The sequence below is a fragment of the Henckelia pumila genome, chromosome 1 (assembly GCF_033568475.1).
Source record: "Henckelia pumila isolate YLH828 chromosome 1, ASM3356847v2, whole genome shotgun sequence".
NCBI lineage: Eukaryota > Viridiplantae > Streptophyta > Magnoliopsida > Lamiales > Gesneriaceae > Henckelia > Henckelia pumila.
The window spans coordinates 77,880,911-77,899,697 of NC_133120.1; the positions used below are offsets into that span (position 1 = coordinate 77,880,911).

At 33.6% G+C, this 18,787-nt stretch overlaps 2 protein-coding genes across 3 annotated transcripts; both read right to left on the reverse strand.

Moving 5' to 3' along the window:
- Positions 1 to 1,089: 1,089 nt before the first annotated feature.
- On the reverse strand, positions 1,090 to 4,745 carry LOC140875881 (protein TIC 22, chloroplastic). Its single transcript, XM_073279707.1, has 8 exons — positions 4,353 to 4,745; positions 3,942 to 4,004; positions 3,662 to 3,736; positions 3,355 to 3,405; positions 2,319 to 2,378; positions 2,169 to 2,240; positions 1,682 to 1,717; positions 1,090 to 1,450 (listed from the first exon to the last, which is right to left on the reverse strand). Exons 1-8 carry the CDS (start codon positions 4,743 to 4,745, stop codon positions 1,358 to 1,360), a joined length of 843 nt encoding a protein of 280 aa, XP_073135808.1. The 3' UTR covers positions 1,090 to 1,357.
- A 2,653-nt stretch (positions 4,746 to 7,398) lies between these two features.
- LOC140875880 (phosphatidate phosphatase PAH2-like) lies at positions 7,399 to 15,237 on the reverse strand. Of its 2 annotated transcripts, XM_073279705.1 has the most exons (12): positions 14,850 to 15,236; positions 12,646 to 14,292; positions 11,153 to 11,460; positions 10,990 to 11,063; positions 10,139 to 10,223; positions 9,561 to 9,647; positions 9,154 to 9,226; positions 8,619 to 8,662; positions 8,231 to 8,359; positions 8,050 to 8,148; positions 7,769 to 7,890; positions 7,399 to 7,637 (listed from the first exon to the last, which is right to left on the reverse strand). In XM_073279705.1, the coding sequence occupies exons 2-11, from the start codon at positions 14,150 to 14,152 to the stop codon at positions 7,834 to 7,836; spliced, it is 2,463 nt and encodes an 820-aa protein (XP_073135806.1). In that variant the 5' UTR covers positions 14,153 to 14,292; positions 14,850 to 15,236; the 3' UTR covers positions 7,399 to 7,637; positions 7,769 to 7,833. The 2 variants fall into 2 exon arrangements, with proteins under 2 accessions (XP_073135806.1, XP_073135805.1); XM_073279704.1 differs by having other exon boundaries at positions 12,646 to 15,237.
- Between the last annotated feature and the right edge of the window lie 3,550 nt (positions 15,238 to 18,787).

Below are 18,787 nucleotides of genomic sequence, written 5' to 3' on the forward strand. Positions count from 1 at the left end.
TAATTACATCATCACACACTAATTTTCAATATTTTACAACTCAATTTTCAACTTTCAACCTTCAACATTCAACAATAAATAATAATATATATTTATATATATTTTCAACAATATCAACATTGTTTTTATAATATGATTACACCAGTCAAGATTTTATAATGGGGTACGATTTAAAAAAATTGATTTATACCGTTAACATTAACTACAAATTTTTTTTATTTTACTATGTACAATTTAAAAAATTTGAATTACACCATTAACACTAGCTATAACTTTTAATAAATGTACTTGATCTTATAATTGATATCAAAACTAACATCACTGAGTTTGATTTTAAAGATTCGCAAAGAGTATAGTTATTGAGAGAGAAATGGTGGAAATATAATCACTACCCTACTAAAATAGTGATCGACGATTGAGCTATTTTGTGGTTTGAAAAAATTTACTTTTTTTTTTTGACATGGAAACTCGCAGCCGCTATCTTTGGTACGCACTGGGTAAATCCCGAACTAAAGCACTTGATCTAATAGTTGGTATCAAAACTAACATCACGAGTTTGACTATAAAGAATCACTAATCAAACAATCGCAAAGAGTACAATGATTGGGAGAAAAATGATTGAAATATAATATCCACCCCACTAAAAGAGTGATCGCCGATTGATCGCCGATTGAGCTATAATATGGTTTGAAAAATTTTAGTTATACTGCTACCATCAGCCATACTTTTAGTTAAAAGACAAGGAAAAAACTAAATACCAATTGTGCTAGAATAATGTACAGTACGCATATGAATGCTAGGTGCTAATATATGGTATAATAAGTGATTTATTAATTATTCCCCCAACGTGAATGGTACTTGTGAAATCATAACGGCTGAAAATATTGTCATGTGTTATAATATAGAGTGAATTCATTCAGATCTATACAGCTTCTCTTTCAAATTAAATATGTGGTTAGATAATATGCGTTGGTTCATGTAGAATCTCACGCTGAACATATAATGATTGATACATCTACGGACTCTAAAGTTGTATGCAAATTAACAGGAAATAACAATACAAGAACCAAACATGTCGAAGAGCATCCATGGAAGAATTATCAATATTTCATCAGAATATTTTCATATGCAAAATGAATGAATGAAGGAGAAAAGAGAAGGCTTTCCTGAATATTACCCTGTAAAATGAGGTATCTAGTTTCATCTGTGAAGAAATTGTCGGCCCGCTAACATGGATGAGCTGAAAAACTGGAAATGCAGCAAAGGGACCAAGAGTCAGCAGAACAAATTGCACATCTTGGCAAGAGGTTGTTCACCTAGTGGTTGTCCCTTTAAATCTGGGTTCGACTTCCAATTCCTATACTTTTGTCTGCTCCTGAATGTGTTGAGAATGGCTTTTACCAGGCGGAATGAAAATCAAGTCTTCCCAGCCAGCATTCTTTTCATTTATCTGCCACAAGGGAATATGGAGCGGAGATTTCAAATTCAACAGTGAAAATTAGAGTTATCCATTCTGTGAAAAGTAAATCAAAGCAGAGTCACTAAATAGCATGACATCCGCTAAGACAAGGGCGCCTTCATAACAAATGAGGTGCTTCTACTATGTTCATTTACTCTGGAGCAAACTGAAAGTTCCTAGTATGCAAAATGCACAGCAGGCAGGCACTTTCGAGTCAATTACCTCCATTTTCTTGAGGACATCTTCCAAGCTTCCCACCTGTCAAAATAAAACTTGTGAGTTGTGACGGGATTCAAATGCATATAAAGGTGGAAGCTAGAGTCCCAAAACCTGAATTAAATGTGTCAACAAAGAGCCAAAAATTCAATAAACTGATAACAAGAATTTTAACTACAGCTAGGTTGAATGCCAAGAATTGTGATTCTCTTTATGTGATTTTCCCATCTATTATCAGAATCAGAAAAAAGTAAGATTACTTTAATTGTTAAATTTTCTATGCTGCTTGTGGGATTGCAGGGGAGAAGGAAAAGAATGATTATGACTTTCTTCAATTAAAGAAGCAATTATACAAAAAGAGAAAAATGGGCCAACTCATGTTACGAGAAAAATACGAGCTACTTGTTTGAGCTATTTTGTCACATATCTCCACCCTCCTAGTACTTCAACATTCAAAACGGAAGCCAAAGGTTAATTCACACTTAATAATTACCATAATGTGCTGAGAAACAGCAGGTCCTCTGGATACCCTGGACACTGTTGACAGTGCTTTCTCTAAGTCTTCCTGTTGTGAGACAAAAAATTAATAATTAGTCAATGATCACAATCAAAATTCACCAGAATATAGATACAAAGAGATTACCTTCTGAAAATATATTGGGCAATACCGTCTACTATTTTTCTTCACTACTAGGAGGTCTGACTGCAACCAGGAAAGGTTTTAGTAAATTATTAAGAACAGGCATTGCTGGAAGGGCGCTCGGCTTCACAATGCAGGGAAGCTGAGACTCTATGTTGTATTAAGAAAGAAGGATAATCCAGATGCTTGATTTTTAAAAGTACAAGCAAGAATGCATGCATATACTCCTTGAACTTTACATGATTCTAGAACTATTTATTAATCTCCATCAAGTGGCTGAATTCTTTGTATGCATTGTTCTTTTTATACAATTGTGCAAATATCACCATCAACATGACATAAAAATGTAGATCTTCAGATGCCCACATCCCAACCAAAGCATGCATGAATGAGTTATAAAAATTAAACCCATTAATATTAAACTTGGGTGTGAAGGCTTGATTTGGTAAAAAAAATTTAAAACTTGGATTTCAAATAACATCCAGTGTGGTTCATTTCAAACCTATGCAACTGTTAATACAAGAAATTCAATTGAGAGGGCATGAATTTGAAATTTCCTAATCATGATCATCCAAATAGGTAAGATGGATTCAAAATCATATACTTTAATCTTTGATTTACGATGACGCAATCCGTTTAAAAATATTTGACTCCTTGATTTCAAATAATTCAATCCAAGCACGTCCTTAGTTCATATAATATCCACTCTGTTTTTGTTTCACCATTTCCTCGTCCTGATTCAAAATTTTAAAACAAGGACTTTTATTTGCATCTGTAAAGATGCCACAAGTTTTCATTTATCTGCAAATTTCCCTCTTTGAAGTAACTTGCAAGACCATTCAAGTAATAAACAGAAGATAATTACACCTTAGCAATTGTCAGGTGAAGGATATAATCTGAATAACTTCGAAGTTACAATTTAACCACGTTCCCAACAAGTACATGAACGGGAATGGGGAATTTTTGGGCAAAGGGTGTTAGGTATATGATATCAGACACAGATTTTAAAAAATCCGCCATATAAATCTGCATTGCCTACCTGAAAAACGGGAACTCCGTCAAATCCGCTCTTGGTATCTGCTGCTTTTAGCTAGAATTTAAAAACGTAGAGAATAAAAAGGAGTTAAAAAAAGAACATTATGCTGGAGCCTTGGACATGAGCAGTGTTGTTCGACAATTAAATAACTGTGACGGAATTCCCCATCTGTTTTTTGGGGTCCCTACTCTATGTCCATTTCTAGAACCTACAGGCTCTTTTGGGAATTCCTTATAGTCACATTTGAATTTCAAGAAAGCTTATAATCTCCCTCAAGAGGCAAAAAGCCGAAGTTGTTGCATGTACCAACCTCCATTGCATTTTTTATCTGAACCGGATCAGGTAAAAAGCGAAATGCTATTCCTTCAACTTTCAACAAATAAACCTGCAAAGATTCGTGCAACAAAAGCCAATACTTACTATAAGTTCATTGAAATTCATAAACCAATAGACTAAATATCACAAGCACAAGATTCTTATTTTGATTTTGGATACATTGTAAAATTTTGGGTCTTTAAAATTCCTACTAAAGTAAATATTGCACCACCAAAACAGCAATCTCCAAATCATAAACTACATAAAATGTAAACCTGGTCCAGTGTAATAGGCACCACTTTTGCACCACCTCTTAAAGCTCCTTTTCTGGACCTCACCTGAATAAAAACATTAGAAGACTAAAATCATGAGTAACCCAAGAGTAAAGCAAGTTTATTCAAGCAACGTTACATACATCCCTTTCCTAATGGCACTAAATTCGCAGAATAGTTTATCAGCACCCTCATAAAAGCAGACAAGCAGGGGAGCAAGCCACCCACTCAAATGAAAAAGAAAAGCAAAAAATTTTACTATAGTTTCGAACCCAACCTCAAAAAATGGCTATCTCCGCCCATTATTGAATAAACAGCAGTGTCTACTACCCCTCGAATGCTGTTCAAAAAACCCAAGCTCTTCTACCAAAACGAGAAAAAAAAACGATCAATTTATCATGAATAAAAAATAACCTGAGCCAGAAAAGCCTCCGCGTCTTCCCGTCGAAAACAAAGCAATCCAATGGACTTCACACCCTCCGCATCAGATATCAACACAAACTCATTGTTGGTGTTACTCACAGTGTAAACTGAAGTTCCGGAAAGCCTTCTCGCCATGTGGTTCGAGTTGAGCGTAGCTTCCGAAGAGGAGTTTTGCTTGCCCTGTCGCTGCGACACGGAAGCAAAAGGCAATGATACTGGCGGTGGCGGGAAGGCCTGCGGCAAAGCTGCGGCGGCGAATCGTTTGGTATCTTCGAGCCGACTGACGAATTGCGTGCCTATTCTGTGCATGAAAGTGGACAGCGAGAGAAGAGGGTTCGGGGATGTGCCCACCGTGCCAAGCTTTGATGTTGAAGAAGACTCCATTGTTGCTCGCGAACTCTCAGTACTTGGTGGGCTAAATACTATCTTTTTAGTGTGTTGGGCTTTGGGATAGCTTTGACCCAGTTCTGTGGCCCAAATATTCCTTTTCAATTGGGTAAAGGAAATATGCACCTGTTATCGTTTTGGACAAAATTAACCAATATTCAAATTGATTTTTTTTTTTTTAGATTTTATGTTAAAATATAAATTATTTTATAAAAGACTCTAAGTTGAATCTCCATTCAAAATATGTTATTAGAGTTATTTGCGTCAACCATCTCTGTAAAATATTCAAAATTCACACTTCTCCCCTGTGAAATTTTAATAGGCATCTTCAACCCTAACCTTTTAAAAAATTAGCACACTCGCCCCTTCAAATGAGTGATTGTTGCGCACGCGCCCTTCATGCGACTGGATAAAGATTTTGATATTTTTTTTGCACCAAATACCCCTGTGAAATATAAAAAATGCATATTTGACCCCTGTGAAAATAATTTTTAAATCTATTAACCCATAATACACAATTTTTATTAAAATCTAATTATAAAATATTTGGCAAACATTTTTTGTTTCATTATTTTATTTTTAATTTTAAATTTATTATGATTATATAATTGTTTTCTAAAAAATATTATTATTTTATCTTGTTATCATTATTTTATTAAATTTTCTTCTTGTTTCCAACTTCTCTATTAAAAATGCATTCATAAACGAGATTTAAATACATAAAAGTACCAAAATATTAAATCAAAATGATAAGTGAATGATAAGTACCAAACATTTTTAATTTTATTTATTTTTATTTTTATTTTTAATTTTTAATTTTTAATTTTTAATTTTTAATTTTTAATTAATTTATTTTTTAAAAAAATTATTACTTTATCTCGTTATCATTATTTTATAAAATCACTTCCTGTTTTCAACTTCTTCATTAAACATGATTCATAAATAAGGATTTAAATATCTAAAAATACCAAAATATTGAACCAAATGATAAAGTTCATGAATGTTACTTTTTCGATTTAGAATTATATAATCATGTTATTTTTTTATTATTTATTTCAAATTGTGCAATGCATATTCTCGAAAAATTTAAATTTTTGTTCAATAATATATAGTCCTAAATCGAAAAAACAATATGTTTGAACTTATCGGTTTAGTTCAATATTTTGGTACTTGAAATTATTTAAATACTTGTTTATGAATGCATGTTTAATGGAAAAGTTGAAAATACGAAGTGAATTTAATAAAATAATGATAACATGATAAAGTTATAATACGTTTTAGAAAATAATTAATTAATTATAATACATTTAAAATAAAAAATAAAAATTAATAAAACAAAAAAATGTTTTCTAAATATTTATAATTGTATTTTATTAAAAATTGTGTATTATGAGTTGAATAGATTTAAAAATTATTTTCACAGGGGTCAAATATGCATTTTTAATATTTCACAGGGATATTTGGTGCAAAAAAATATCAAAAACTTTGCTCAGTCGCATGAAGGGTGCGTGCGCAATAATCACTCATCTGAAGGGGCAAGTGTGCTAATTTTTTAAAAGGTTAGGGTTGAAGATGCTTATTAATATTTCACAAGAGAGAATTGTGCATTTTCAATATTTTACAGGGGTGGTTGGTGCAAATAACTCTATGTTATTATTAAGGTTTTAATATATAATATTCAAATTATGTTATTATGGAAGTTTTAATATATAATATAAAGCATTCAAATAGTTTGGTAGTGTCAAAGCTTCTTCAAACTGAATCAGATTCTATATGCATTTGACAAAAGTTGATTGGATATGGTTGTGTGAGTATATATAGGTTTGATCTGATTGGAAACCACAATAAGCATTTATGTGAGCATCATTGAGTTGTATATCACATATTCGATATGATAAAACTGTACATCCAATAAATAAACGTCATTTCAACGGTGTTCATATATCATATATACAACTTTTTACTTTTAAGTTGGAACCTTTTATTGGAGAGAAGATGTGAGGAATATATGACTATTGGAGCATCGTTATAAATGGATGGCTTTGTCATATAATTTTCCTCGTGGTCACATCACAAGTAAAATCAAACACATTGAGGGGGGCAACGAATTAGGACATGGGAATTCGGAATACCTATGCTCGAGGTTATAAGAAAGAAGGGATGAGCAAAGAAGAGTTCAAGAAATGGTTGATGAAGTTCGACGGCAATGGAGATGGCCGGATAACCGTGGAGGAGCTCCAGAAGGCTATCGAAGCCAACGGTAGGTGGTTCTCGAGGTGGCTCAGTAAGTCAAAGGTGAAGCATGGCGTGAAATTGGCTCGCAAGGAATTAGGCCTCAATATTGTTGCCTGGTAAATATCCAAACTAGCTTACTTTAATTTGTCACCTCCTTTCTTTCAGTCCCTATATCTCATCAATATGTACGATGAAGTATCCTACGCAATCTCAGCATATTTACCAGAGTCGTCAGAGCGGGTTGAGCTCATCGGATTGGCCAACCTGTGGGACAAACAAGGTAGTTGGAACGATTTCACAATCTGTCCAAATCGTGGGCCTGTTCACTCCATCAAATAAGAGTAATGTAGTTGTGAGCCGACCCATTTTGATATCTCTAACTAGAATAATAGTCATTGCAATCTACAAAGAAATATTACCAATCAAACTTTACTTATACTGAAATTTACATCATACATTATGCAACCACTCAAGTCAATATAGCACTGCTCTACAATTTACAAAATTACGTTTATGGAATTTTACATCTTCCAAGGTAAATTTACATGAAATATGGGATCTATTGGCAAGAAAGAGGAAAAGGTATATATTACTTGGTATTGTATAGCTTTGAACATTCCACTCAACACTGATTGAAACTGGACGACTAAGTATCTGCAAGGATGATATTCGAATTAGTTGTCGAATAAATGCCCCTCGATTCTTTTCTTAGATTACACACAACGGTCTAAAAGATTTCCCAGAAACGGGGTGACGTTAATTGTCATGATAGAGTTTGAAGTTACCTGAACAGTTCCAGTCATTAAAGATACTGCCTTAGTTGCTTGCCTCCATTTCAAGTTGCTTGATGTTAAGCGTCAACAGGTGGAGGGGGAAGTTTCCAGTAATTCCAGGAATTAAAATCTTCCTGTAACAAGATGGAAGGATTGAAATCTTGCTCATGAACAGGAAAAAGAAAGAAGTCTCAACTTTAGTAAAAAATCAAAGAGATAAAGGCCTGCACGCCCACAAGTTGATGTGATTATCGACATGTTAGAACGGGCCATTAAAATTCAAAGACACGAACCTGTTCACACGAGGACATACAAGGAAACATGCCGTGTACAAGGGAGTGAAGAGATAAGTATGATTTGGTGTCAACACGCCGATTTACAGCAATCTCACCCTGTAAAAAACAAAAAACCACAGTAAATTAAGACAGCACTCTCACATATGGGAAGCCTCACAAACGAACATTTTCAGAGTACCTTTGGATTTATGATGAATATTTTACCCCTTGGAATTCCAACTTTAAGATAGCTAAACTCATCGGTGTCTCTATTTCCAAATCCAGCATAGAATGGATTCTTATCAGCAGGAAACAATGCCTTGATGTCCTGGAAATTGTAATGACCAATAAGATAGCCTCCTTGGATGCGTTAGCCAAAAGACATTGTCAATGTTCCCAAAATTAGAACAATGCATTTGATAGTTGCACAAAGTTTTGGTACTTAGAATGGTTTCAGATACGAACTTTAAAACATCAAAATTTTACGATTATGGATGGATAAACTATTAATATCTCTGATCAATTTGCGAGACGCTAAAAATCTATTGGTTTCGGCCCTGATGAGATAAAATAATAAAGGGGCTGACCTCCAAGCAACCAATTTTGAATTCATGAGGGGCTCTTCTAACAACTGCAATCGGAAAACAGAAATTTCTCGATTAGTATTTCTTTGGCACATTGAAAATATTATCCTTCATATAGCATGCATGAAAAATGCACAGAAATCTTAGGCCCCGTTTGGTTTCAAAAACTAGGCCAAAAAAGCACTTTTTTAAGTGCTTTTCAGTTAACAAGGTGTTTGGTTGACCAAAAAAGTGATTAAATAAGCACTTTTTAAGTCAAAATTAGAGCTTTTTTAAAAGCAAAAAATTGTAGCTTTTAAAAGCACTTATTTTAAAAAATCTCTACAAAATCCAAACGGGCTCTTAATTTCAAAAACAAGTATCAACGGACACGTCTTTTCCAATAGCTTTTCCAAGAGGGGATACATGTGATGACCCAAATTATTGGCAATAATGGAAAAATTCAGGATACTTAGGTATTCAAGTTTAATTTCCTGTTTCCTGATATGGTTAGCCATGGCGAGGAAAATAAGTAGCAAAAATTGGAGGACTCAATGACCTTCTCGAAATAGAGAGGGAAAGAGTCCATCAGGAGAGATGACGACGGGCCCATCTGGTAAGGCTTTTCCATCCTGAAAAGATAGATGAACACCCTCAAAGGACATGTATGAGCAAGAAATTCAAATTGCATGACTCATTAAAAACCCAAGAATTCTAAATTTTGGTTCATTTTTTATAGTTAGATTGTTGTTCCCGGGAATTAATTAGTGATCATCACTATGATATAAGCGATGGAAACTAGTGTAAAGCATACCATCAATGAAAAGAGACAACAAAAACATTTATATCATATTTATAAAGTGAAGTGCAACGTTAGTGAAGGGTGTCTTCCTATGTTTATCTGAAAGCTGAGATCATTCTCTCCAAAAAAAAAAGGCTGAGAATTGAGATCATAAAAAAAGGTACCTGCTTGATATTAAACAAGAACTGTCGAGTATGAAAAGCCTGAGAAATCGAACGTGCACTGAGAAAAAGTAACTGATATCCATTTTCCTACATCATGCAAAACCCAAAAAAAAAAATTACGGACTCAGGCAAACAGAACAACGCTATTGAGAACGGTAACGGCATATATTAATGTTCTCCATCATATATACACACATATAATGTATACTAGTACTAGTAAACATTGCACACTATGTGTGCACATAAATTAAAATTTTATTTAAAATATAATTTTATATCCGTGCACAACAAACATTGATATGAAATATAATAAGATTTGAGTAATTTATATTTAATGTTATGTTTTTTTATATTAATTTATTATTATTTATTTTATTTAAAAAGAATTATGGTATTTATGGGGTAAGGGTATTTTGGATATTTTGGAGATAAAATTGGGTGACATAACCTACCAAAAGTAGTTACTATCTTTGTCTCAAACTTAATAACATAGAAGATATAAAGATAAAGATAAATATAATAAGTTATACAACAAAATTCGTGTTTGCAAGTTTAACTCTTTTCAGAGATTACCCAACCTTTATAGCAGAGAAGAGATGTGCAACACCAATCTGTGACCAATCCATACCAACCAAAGGCATGACCTGTCCTAGAAGATCAGACCTACAATATTTAACACGACCAAAGTGAGACTGCTTGATAGAATAGATATGAAGTCATAGAGAAGAATAACAGAAACGGCATGACCGACTTAACGACCAATAATTGTTAACAGCAACACATCTTGATATATTAGGTTTGTCTGTTGTACTACACAACTACTTCTTGGTTAGAAAAAGTGCAAATTAGAATACTAGAAGATTTGATTCCACAAAACCAAGTTCCCAAAAGTTCACAATTTTTTCCTTAAAAGTGTTGTATTAAGAGTGATGTTGAAATAATCAAAAGAGTGAAAGACTGCTTCCATAATTTAAGAAGGCATGCAAGAAAAAATCCACATCACAACTTGGTGGGTGATAAAAAAAAACTTGGTGTGTGCAAAGCAAAAGGTACGGATATAAAAATACAATAATTGTCGCAACAATTTTCATTGTGGAATTAAGAAGCCAAAAGCAGAGAACTACTGCCAGAAAGAAACATTAAACCAATCCAAAAATGAAAATATCAAGATTGCTGAGAACTATATAAACATAAAAGTTTGCAAAGAAGCACTCAGTAACACGGCATAATTGTATAAATGTGATTTGCAACTACTTGAAACTTACAGCAGATTGCAAAGAAATGCAAAGATAAAGTCGCAGGTATGACCAGTATAAAATCGATGAAGAAAAAATAGCAGTTGTGACTAATTAAAAAAATATCGATTCCATGTTGTGATGTCATAATGCTTTGCAGGGAAAGAAAAACAAGAATCCAAGGAAATATATACCGAGTAATTGTCCCATCAACATCAGAAATCACAATTTGAGTGTCCCATCGCCACAGAAAAATTCGGGCATCAACCTGGAACAGTGATATTGACGTTGAAGTGTTAGAGTGAGGTGAACAGGCTTTAAAGAGGGATTCCCACAAAACAAGGAGACAAAAGTGACCTGTTGCTTCCCCAGCATCGAAGTTGAGAAGGTGAAGACCACTATATTCTTCCCTTCTTTTAATTTTAAAGATATCAGTTGTTCGGATGTTGGAGTAAGCGCCCTTACTTTCTTCTTGTTTACCTTAACTTTGGTAATATCTTTGCCCACCTCTGAATTGGCAATGTCCCCAAGAATCTCTACAGCATTAGAATTTTCACTGCCATCCAAAGATGGGTGAGAAACTTTCAGGCTTCTTGATGGTTTAAAAGAGAAAGGCCAACTTCTCCTGCTACCTCTCAATGAATTAATGGGCTTAGGCGGGTTTCCTGAAAGATCTCTAATGGTCAACATCAAAAATATTTCTGGTTCAAATTTGCATTCTCAAGCAGAGCTAAACAAGGGTGGCTGCCAGTATAAATGGGAGCATTCTTACAGGCAGCTTATTGTTATTCAAGACTTTAATAGAAAATTCAGAATAATAACAATGCTGCTTGCAAGAGGCTTACAACCCGAACAAAAGGAAGCATAATCCATAAAGAAGGAAACAAAACTATACCTGATACAGATAATAGAAAAACAACTCATTTCCCTATTGAGAACTGATCCAAGCAATATGTAAGAGACTAACAGTTAGCAAAACTATCATTAGATCCGCGAGTTGACAAGCTGCAGAAGTTCAGATTTATCAATGACCACTCGTGTATCAGCTTAAAATGTCAAGAAATATATGACATTGACTATTATTTTCTCCACATTTGCTATCCTGTGCAAGCGATTTTTAATAATTGAATCCTAGAATGTGTACACTAATTTTCATAACGGATGGCAGGGGGACTTCGAACTAGGATCTCACCACTGTATTAAAAGGTTTGAGCTGTCAGAGAACTGAGACATTAAATATATATGGTCCAAAAGTCCAAAAAATATAAATTGTTTATTAAATTACCGAAGTGGAGGACTGTTACGGACTTGGATTAGAGAGGTCCGATGAGTTGCACTTGGCAAGCAAATATCAATTAACCAAAAACCACCAATATTAAAAGTTGATATTACAAAGCCCACAAAGAGGGAGGGGGAGAGAACAATGCACAAAGAATAGAAGTGTGGAAGGGAGTCAGTTAGGGGTATTCAAGCATTTTTTCGGTTATTGGCTAGCTTATGCTAGGGGTAAGAGGATTGTGTGTAAAGGACTTGCTCCTTTGTTGAGTTTTATTACTCAGATTATTGAATCTATTAGTTTTTTTTTTTTTTTTATCTAAGTTTTGTTCAGTAATTTTTGTTGCCTGTGAGGTTGGAAATTTAGCACATAATGAGAACTAATCAACTGAAACTTGACCAGAAAGATAAAAAATAATCCAGAGATAATAATAAAATCCACAATATCAACAACTGGTTATAGATTCAAAATTCAAAATCAGGCATTCACAAGATACATCACCTACATCAATTATTGGCTACACTGGAAAAAATTCAATAAGATCATTATTGGCAAAATGAAAGAATTGTCTTACCACTGAATGTTTTAGCATGTCTCTCTTCACTCTCTTTTAGAAATTTAGCATCTTCGGCTGATTTTACACTTGAATTCCTTGAAGGGTTGAAAGAATGGGTACCATCACGTACTTGAAGATTATTATTCAGAGGCCACATATGGGGAAATGATCTCACCTTTCGAGGAAGTTCCTTAGGTTGAACATGACTAGATGTGTCAATGTTAGTATCACTAGATACAGTTCTTAATCTTCTTCCCTCGAGATTACCATCAATTATATAGTCATTTATAACTGCTTTGTCTAAGGAAAAACTGGGGCAAGATTTTGGAATACCGGACACATTATCTCCATCAGCAACACTTGATGAAAATGACGAATTGGATGCTTTTCCTTCATGATCTGCATGAGCAAACATTGAGTGTTTTGCATCATTGGAAGAAACTTGCTCCAGGTTACCAAATACTAGTTGCTTTTCTTCCAAAGTTCTTGATGATGGGATACACTGGTTAACACAATTACAATTTGACATTTGAGGATACGAATCGGTGACAGTGCGTTCGACAAAGAAAGCCCCTCCATTCAGAGATATTGTTTCTTCACGAACTAGAGTGAATTGATCCCCTTTGCCCAAACATTCTTGGATGTTTAAAAGATCATGTTCATGAAGCAGATCTCTTTCTGTTCCAGATTTCAAGTCAGATATTGAATGAGTAGTTTCAGTATTGACAGAGACTTCCCCGTTGTTGCCATAACTAAAGGAGATATTTTCTTGTTCAATGGATCTGTCCAACTCAGCTCCTGAACCTTCTGGCTTTTTAGATTCATAAATGGCCTTGACATCAGCATCTGACAAATTCATGAGCTTCTCATCTGATTCTTGACATTGTGAATCACATTTTGTGACCTCAGAGATAATTGTCACAGAATTCACATGGTAATCTTCTCTAACTGAGCCTAACTCATCAGTCAAGTAAACATCTTCCCTAACACATTCAATTGAGGTGGCTGGTTCAGCCACAGACCCTGAATCTAAACATTTCAGCACAATACAATTTTGCTCAACAGAGCTCTCCAATTCCTGGGAGCTTGAACGAGACATGACTCCTAGTTCATCCGAAGTACAACCATAATCTTGCAAACTATCATGGACCACATCTTTTGTTACATCTTCAGCTGAAAACCGTGAGGTGTTATCTTTTCTGTGCCTAGAGGAAGCAAGATTAGTACACCACTTCAACTCCAAGAGATCAGCTGCAATCTCTGCACGCTCCAAAGATTCTGTCCTAATAACACCAGATCTGTATTCCTCCTCTCTCCCAAAAACATGCTCCAAAATCTGTGACCGTCGAGAATTGGTCCTAGACGCACCATTCCTACTATTTTCAGGGGCATTTGAATCAGACGAACTATTGTCGGATTGTCTATCCATGTCCTCGCCAGAAGAGGATGAAGGAGAGCATGTGGACTCTTCTTCCACATCAACCTCCTTCATAAAATAGGCCTCCCCTTTATGATCAAGATACATATGAAAACCTGCTTCGACACCGTTGACACTGATGCCAACAACCTTCTCTTTGGTCTTCAACACCCCCTGAAACTTCCCAAACCGAACATACCAAGGCGACGACTTATAACTCCCATCAGGCTGTTCCACCACAATTATATCTACAGCACCACCAAATGGATGAAACGGCCCAGAGACAGTATAAACACTTTTACTTATATAACTACCTAGCTTCCCCACAGCTTGCATCTTTTAAAAAATAAAAAAAAAACACCTGACAGCCTACAACCTAAGTACACTTCAGATCACCTCAAGAACAGAAAATCCAGAGTCCAAAAACCATCAAAACTAGATTCCCTATGGTAAAAAATAAATACCTACAACCAACCAACAGTAAAACTACCACCTTTTTTTTTCTCTCTTGTCGTTCTTTCTCAGAGAATTTAAATTACAAGGACAACCCAGGAATAGAAATACTAAAAAGTTCAAAACTTTAATAATCCCAGATGATCAGCAATCGAAAAAACAGAATATATATCACCTGAAGAATAGAAACCACCCAAAAAAAAAAAAGAATAACTGTGTACAAGTATCCAATGTACAAAACAAGATTCAATAAGATGATCCACTGATCAAAATCAATTGAAGAATCTCCAGCAGATACGGAATTCAGCTCAAAAAAACTGCCGATTTATGGATTCAAGAATAAAAAAACAACCTGCGAGTCCCAGTCACACAAGCAGCAAACCGCCATAGGCAAAGCGTGGAACAACAGTTGGCACGGACAGCATATTCCCTTTTATTCGAATGTCCCCCGTACGCCAAAAATAACTACAGATCACTCATAAAATGCAAAATACGCAAACCTCTTGAAAACAACATCAAATTTAACAACCCTTGCAACACAATGATTCGATTTCTCAGGCGATAAAAATTGGAATAATTACATAATGATAAATTAAAAAGGGGGATAAAAATTTTAAACATATTCTTGGGCGATTTTCTTTTTTGTCGGATTTTTCATAGGATCTTTAGATATTCTGGTTTTCACTTTCATCTAGCAAGGTGGAATGATATTTGAGAGGGCATGACACGTGAGCTTTGTTTTAAATGCGTTAGATGGAAGATTAATTGTAATTGGCAAGGGACGCAAATGTCAATACATACAATACTTGTCTTGGTGTTTCTAATGTTGTTGCTCACAAGCTGGCTTTCAACTACTTATTGATCGTTTTTTTTGGGTTAATTGTTAATCACTTCCTAAAACACTTTATAACTTATTTATAAATTTCTACATAAATAAAACTTACTTTCAACTTCCTGGAGAGAGAAACTTTTGTTTCTAAATACCAATTTTAACCTTATCTCTTAAAAAAAAAATAAGAGAATGGATAATAAAAACAAAACTAATCCAAATAGTATATATATAAAAATTCAAATTAAAATCAAAGAACATAAACCATATCATATACATGTTTATGTTGATACAGGAGCAAGTATGTGTTTAGGAAGCAAGCATATACTTCCAAATCATTATTGGAAGAAATATGATAAAGGATTAAAAGTTCGAATAGGAGATGGATCAATAATCATGCTTAATACAGTAGCAGAAAAATTAAAAATAGAAATAGAAGAAACAAAATTTGTAATACCTATTAAATATCAAATAGAATCAGGAATGAACATTATAATAGGAAATAACTTTTTAAGAGAATATCTTCCCTTTACACAATTTGAAGATCACATAATTTTAAACAAAGGATCATCAATGATTTACATTCCCAAAATACGAACAGCATTTCGCGTAGGAAATGAAGGATTTACAAAGAATTTTCATAAACGAAATACAAATCCAATAGAACTAAAAATAGAAAATATTTTAACGATTAATCCTGAAAAAGAAATCATGAGAAAATTTCATGATATATGTTCTGAAAATCCTCAGGACAAAATTAAGAAAAGAAAACAATTCATTGCTTCAATAAAACTCAAAGACCCTAATATCACAATCCGCAAAGCACCAAGAAGATGTAACATGGATGATGCAAAAATATTTGAAAAAGAAGTTCAAGAATTATTAAAACTTAAGATAATCATCCCTAGTAAAAGTCCACACTCTTCACCAGCCTTTTATGTCAGTAAGAAAGATACTGATAAGAAAAGAATGGTAATTGATTATTGAAAGATGAATAAAGCAACAATTATGGATGGATATTATATCCCAAATAAGAATGATTTACTATCTTATATAGGAGAAATGAAATATTTTTCCAGTTTAGATTGTAAATCAGGATTCTGGAAAATTCAACTAGAACCACAAACACAATTACTTACAGCATTCAGTTGTCCAAAAGGACAGTATCAATGGACTGTATTACCTTTCGGACTTAAACAAGCACCAGATATCTTTCAAAGATATATGGATGAATCTTTTAAATCATATATAGATTTTTGTTGCGTTTATATAGATGACATATTAATTTATTCAAAAACACTAGATCAACATTATAAAGATCTCATGACAGTTTTAGATATCTGTCATAAAGATGGAATTATACTTTCTGAAAAGAAAGCACAATTATTCAAAACAAAAATAAATTATTTAGGATTACAAATAGAAGATGGAAAACATTGTTTACAACCGCATATACTTAAGAAAATTCATGATTTTCCTAGTGAAATCAAGGATAAAGATCAATTAAGAAGATTTTTAGGATTATTAACTTATTCTGGAAATTACATTAAGAAACTTGCAGAAATCAGAAAACCTCTTCAGGTAAAACTTAAACAGGACTATAAGTGGAAATGGTCGAAAGAAGATACTAATTACATAGACACTATTAAAAAGAAAATAATTAGTAATCTTCCTGAATTATATTTTCCTTCAAATAAAGATATTATAATAATAATTGAAACAGACGCTTCAGATGAATACTGGGGAGCATTTTTAAAATCTTATACTGGAGAAAGAAATTTAGAAGAACTTACTAAAACAGCTACTAGAAATAATGAAGAATCATGCAACTATACATCAGAAACTTTTCAAGGTGCACAATTAAATTATCATTCGAATGAAAAAGAATTATTAGCTTTAATATTCACAATTAGAACTTATGAAATTTATCTTATTTCTAAACCGTTTTTAGTAAGAACAGATAATATGAATTTAACATATTTCAAAACAAGAAAAATATCAAGAAATGCAGGGAGAAATGCAGCAAGGCTAATTAGATGGCAATTGGAATTGAACCATTATCAGTTCGAGATCCAACATGTCAAAGGAACGGATAATTCATTACCCGACGCATTAACCAGAGAACTTCATCCAAAATATACTATCCGTAGTAACGGAATAATAAAGGAGATCCTAAGTGATCCAGAAAATGACTGCGAGTCATCCGAACATGCCTCAGAAAGCATGGAGAATATAAATTGATGAAATGAGATTTATATTCAGAAACATGAATTATTTTATGACTTTCAGTCATCCGAACATGCCTCAGAAAGCATGGAAAATATAAATTGATGAAATGAGATTTATATTCAGAAACATAAATTACTTTTTGAGTAAAATAATCAATTTAAGATTGATTCAATTCTTGCAAAAGAATTTATAAATGCAATGATACGCATAATAAAACTATCCGAATTACTCACGAAAAGAGTTATTTTACTAACCATTATATATATAAATATGTTTTCTTGTGCAGAGTATAATCAAGATGGAGCAACTAAGTCAATTAAAAGAACAATTGATTGAATTGCAGGAAGAAATTCAAATTCTTCAACTAAAAGAAAGGAATTTGAGTAGAAAAATTCAAAGGACAGAAGAAAAGATGATAACTTCATCATCATCATCCTCACCAAGAACACCAATAAAAATGGCAACTCCATTTGACAAAATAATGGAGATAAAAGAGAAACAGTCAGTGGTCACAACCAACACTGACAAAGAAAAAGAAAAGAAAAAAGAACTGGTGGACACAGCCAGCACCGAGAAAAATAAAAAAGAAGAAAGGACGTTTAAAAGTGCCCTTGAAAAGAAAGAAAGAAAGATGGTCAATCTGCGACCACAAAAACCAATTTTTGAGAAAACAAATTTTTCAGAAAAACTCAAGACTGAATTCTTTGAAATACTAAACTATTTGAGAATAGCCAAACCATCTGCAGAATCTTGGCTACAAACTTGTGACACACAGAGCATATCAAGAGCAAGAACACTGCAAGGTGCTCCAGCGCATGAAGTCGCAAGATTCTTTTCAAATGGATTATTAAGTGGATTGGAAGTCAGTCCCAACAATCAAGAAATAGAACTATTTCCATATCAGTTGAGAAATAGTATCATCCAGTTCAAGAAAGCAGTCTTTAAGGATGATCCAGTATTAACATTGAGTATTCACTCAACCCTTCCAGATTGGGATGATAACAAATTCTATCAACCAATGGTATATATTCAATGTCGAAAACAAAAAGACAAGTTCTTATTCGAAGGATCAAATGAAGAGAAACCAGTAATGGATATCTCAACACTTCCTGAGATAAGAATAAAGACATTGATTGATATGATCTCAAAGACAGGAAAGATTGATGGAAACTCAAAGGTTAAAATAAATTTTGCAACCAGTAAAATTTTATTAACCACTGGACACAAGGAGA

Excerpts from the sequence above, each read along its gene's own strand:
- LOC140875881 (XM_073279707.1), bottom strand. The coding sequence starts at position 4,745 with ATGGAGTCTTCTTCAACATCAAAGCTTGGCACGGTGGGCACATCCCCG. Across the intron at positions 2,241-2,318 it reads GCCCAATATATTTTCAGAAG|GAAGACTTAGAGAAAGCACT; the intron begins GTAATCTCTTTG and ends GTCTCACAACAG. Across the intron at positions 1,451-1,681 it reads ATGTCCTCAAGAAAATGGAG|ATAAATGAAAAGAATGCTGG; the intron begins GTAATTGACTCG and ends CCCTTGTGGCAG.
- LOC140875880 (XM_073279704.1), bottom strand. The coding sequence starts at position 14,380 with ATGCAAGCTGTGGGGAAGCTAGGTAGTTATATAAGTAAAAGTGTTTAT. Across the intron at positions 8,663-9,153 it reads TCCCTCTCTATTTCGAGAAG|TTGTTAGAAGAGCCCCTCAT; the intron begins GTCATTGAGTCC and ends TTCCGATTGCAG. Across the intron at positions 8,360-8,618 it reads TCAAAATTGGTTGCTTGGAG|GACATCAAGGCATTGTTTCC; the intron begins GTCAGCCCCTTT and ends TACAATTTCCAG.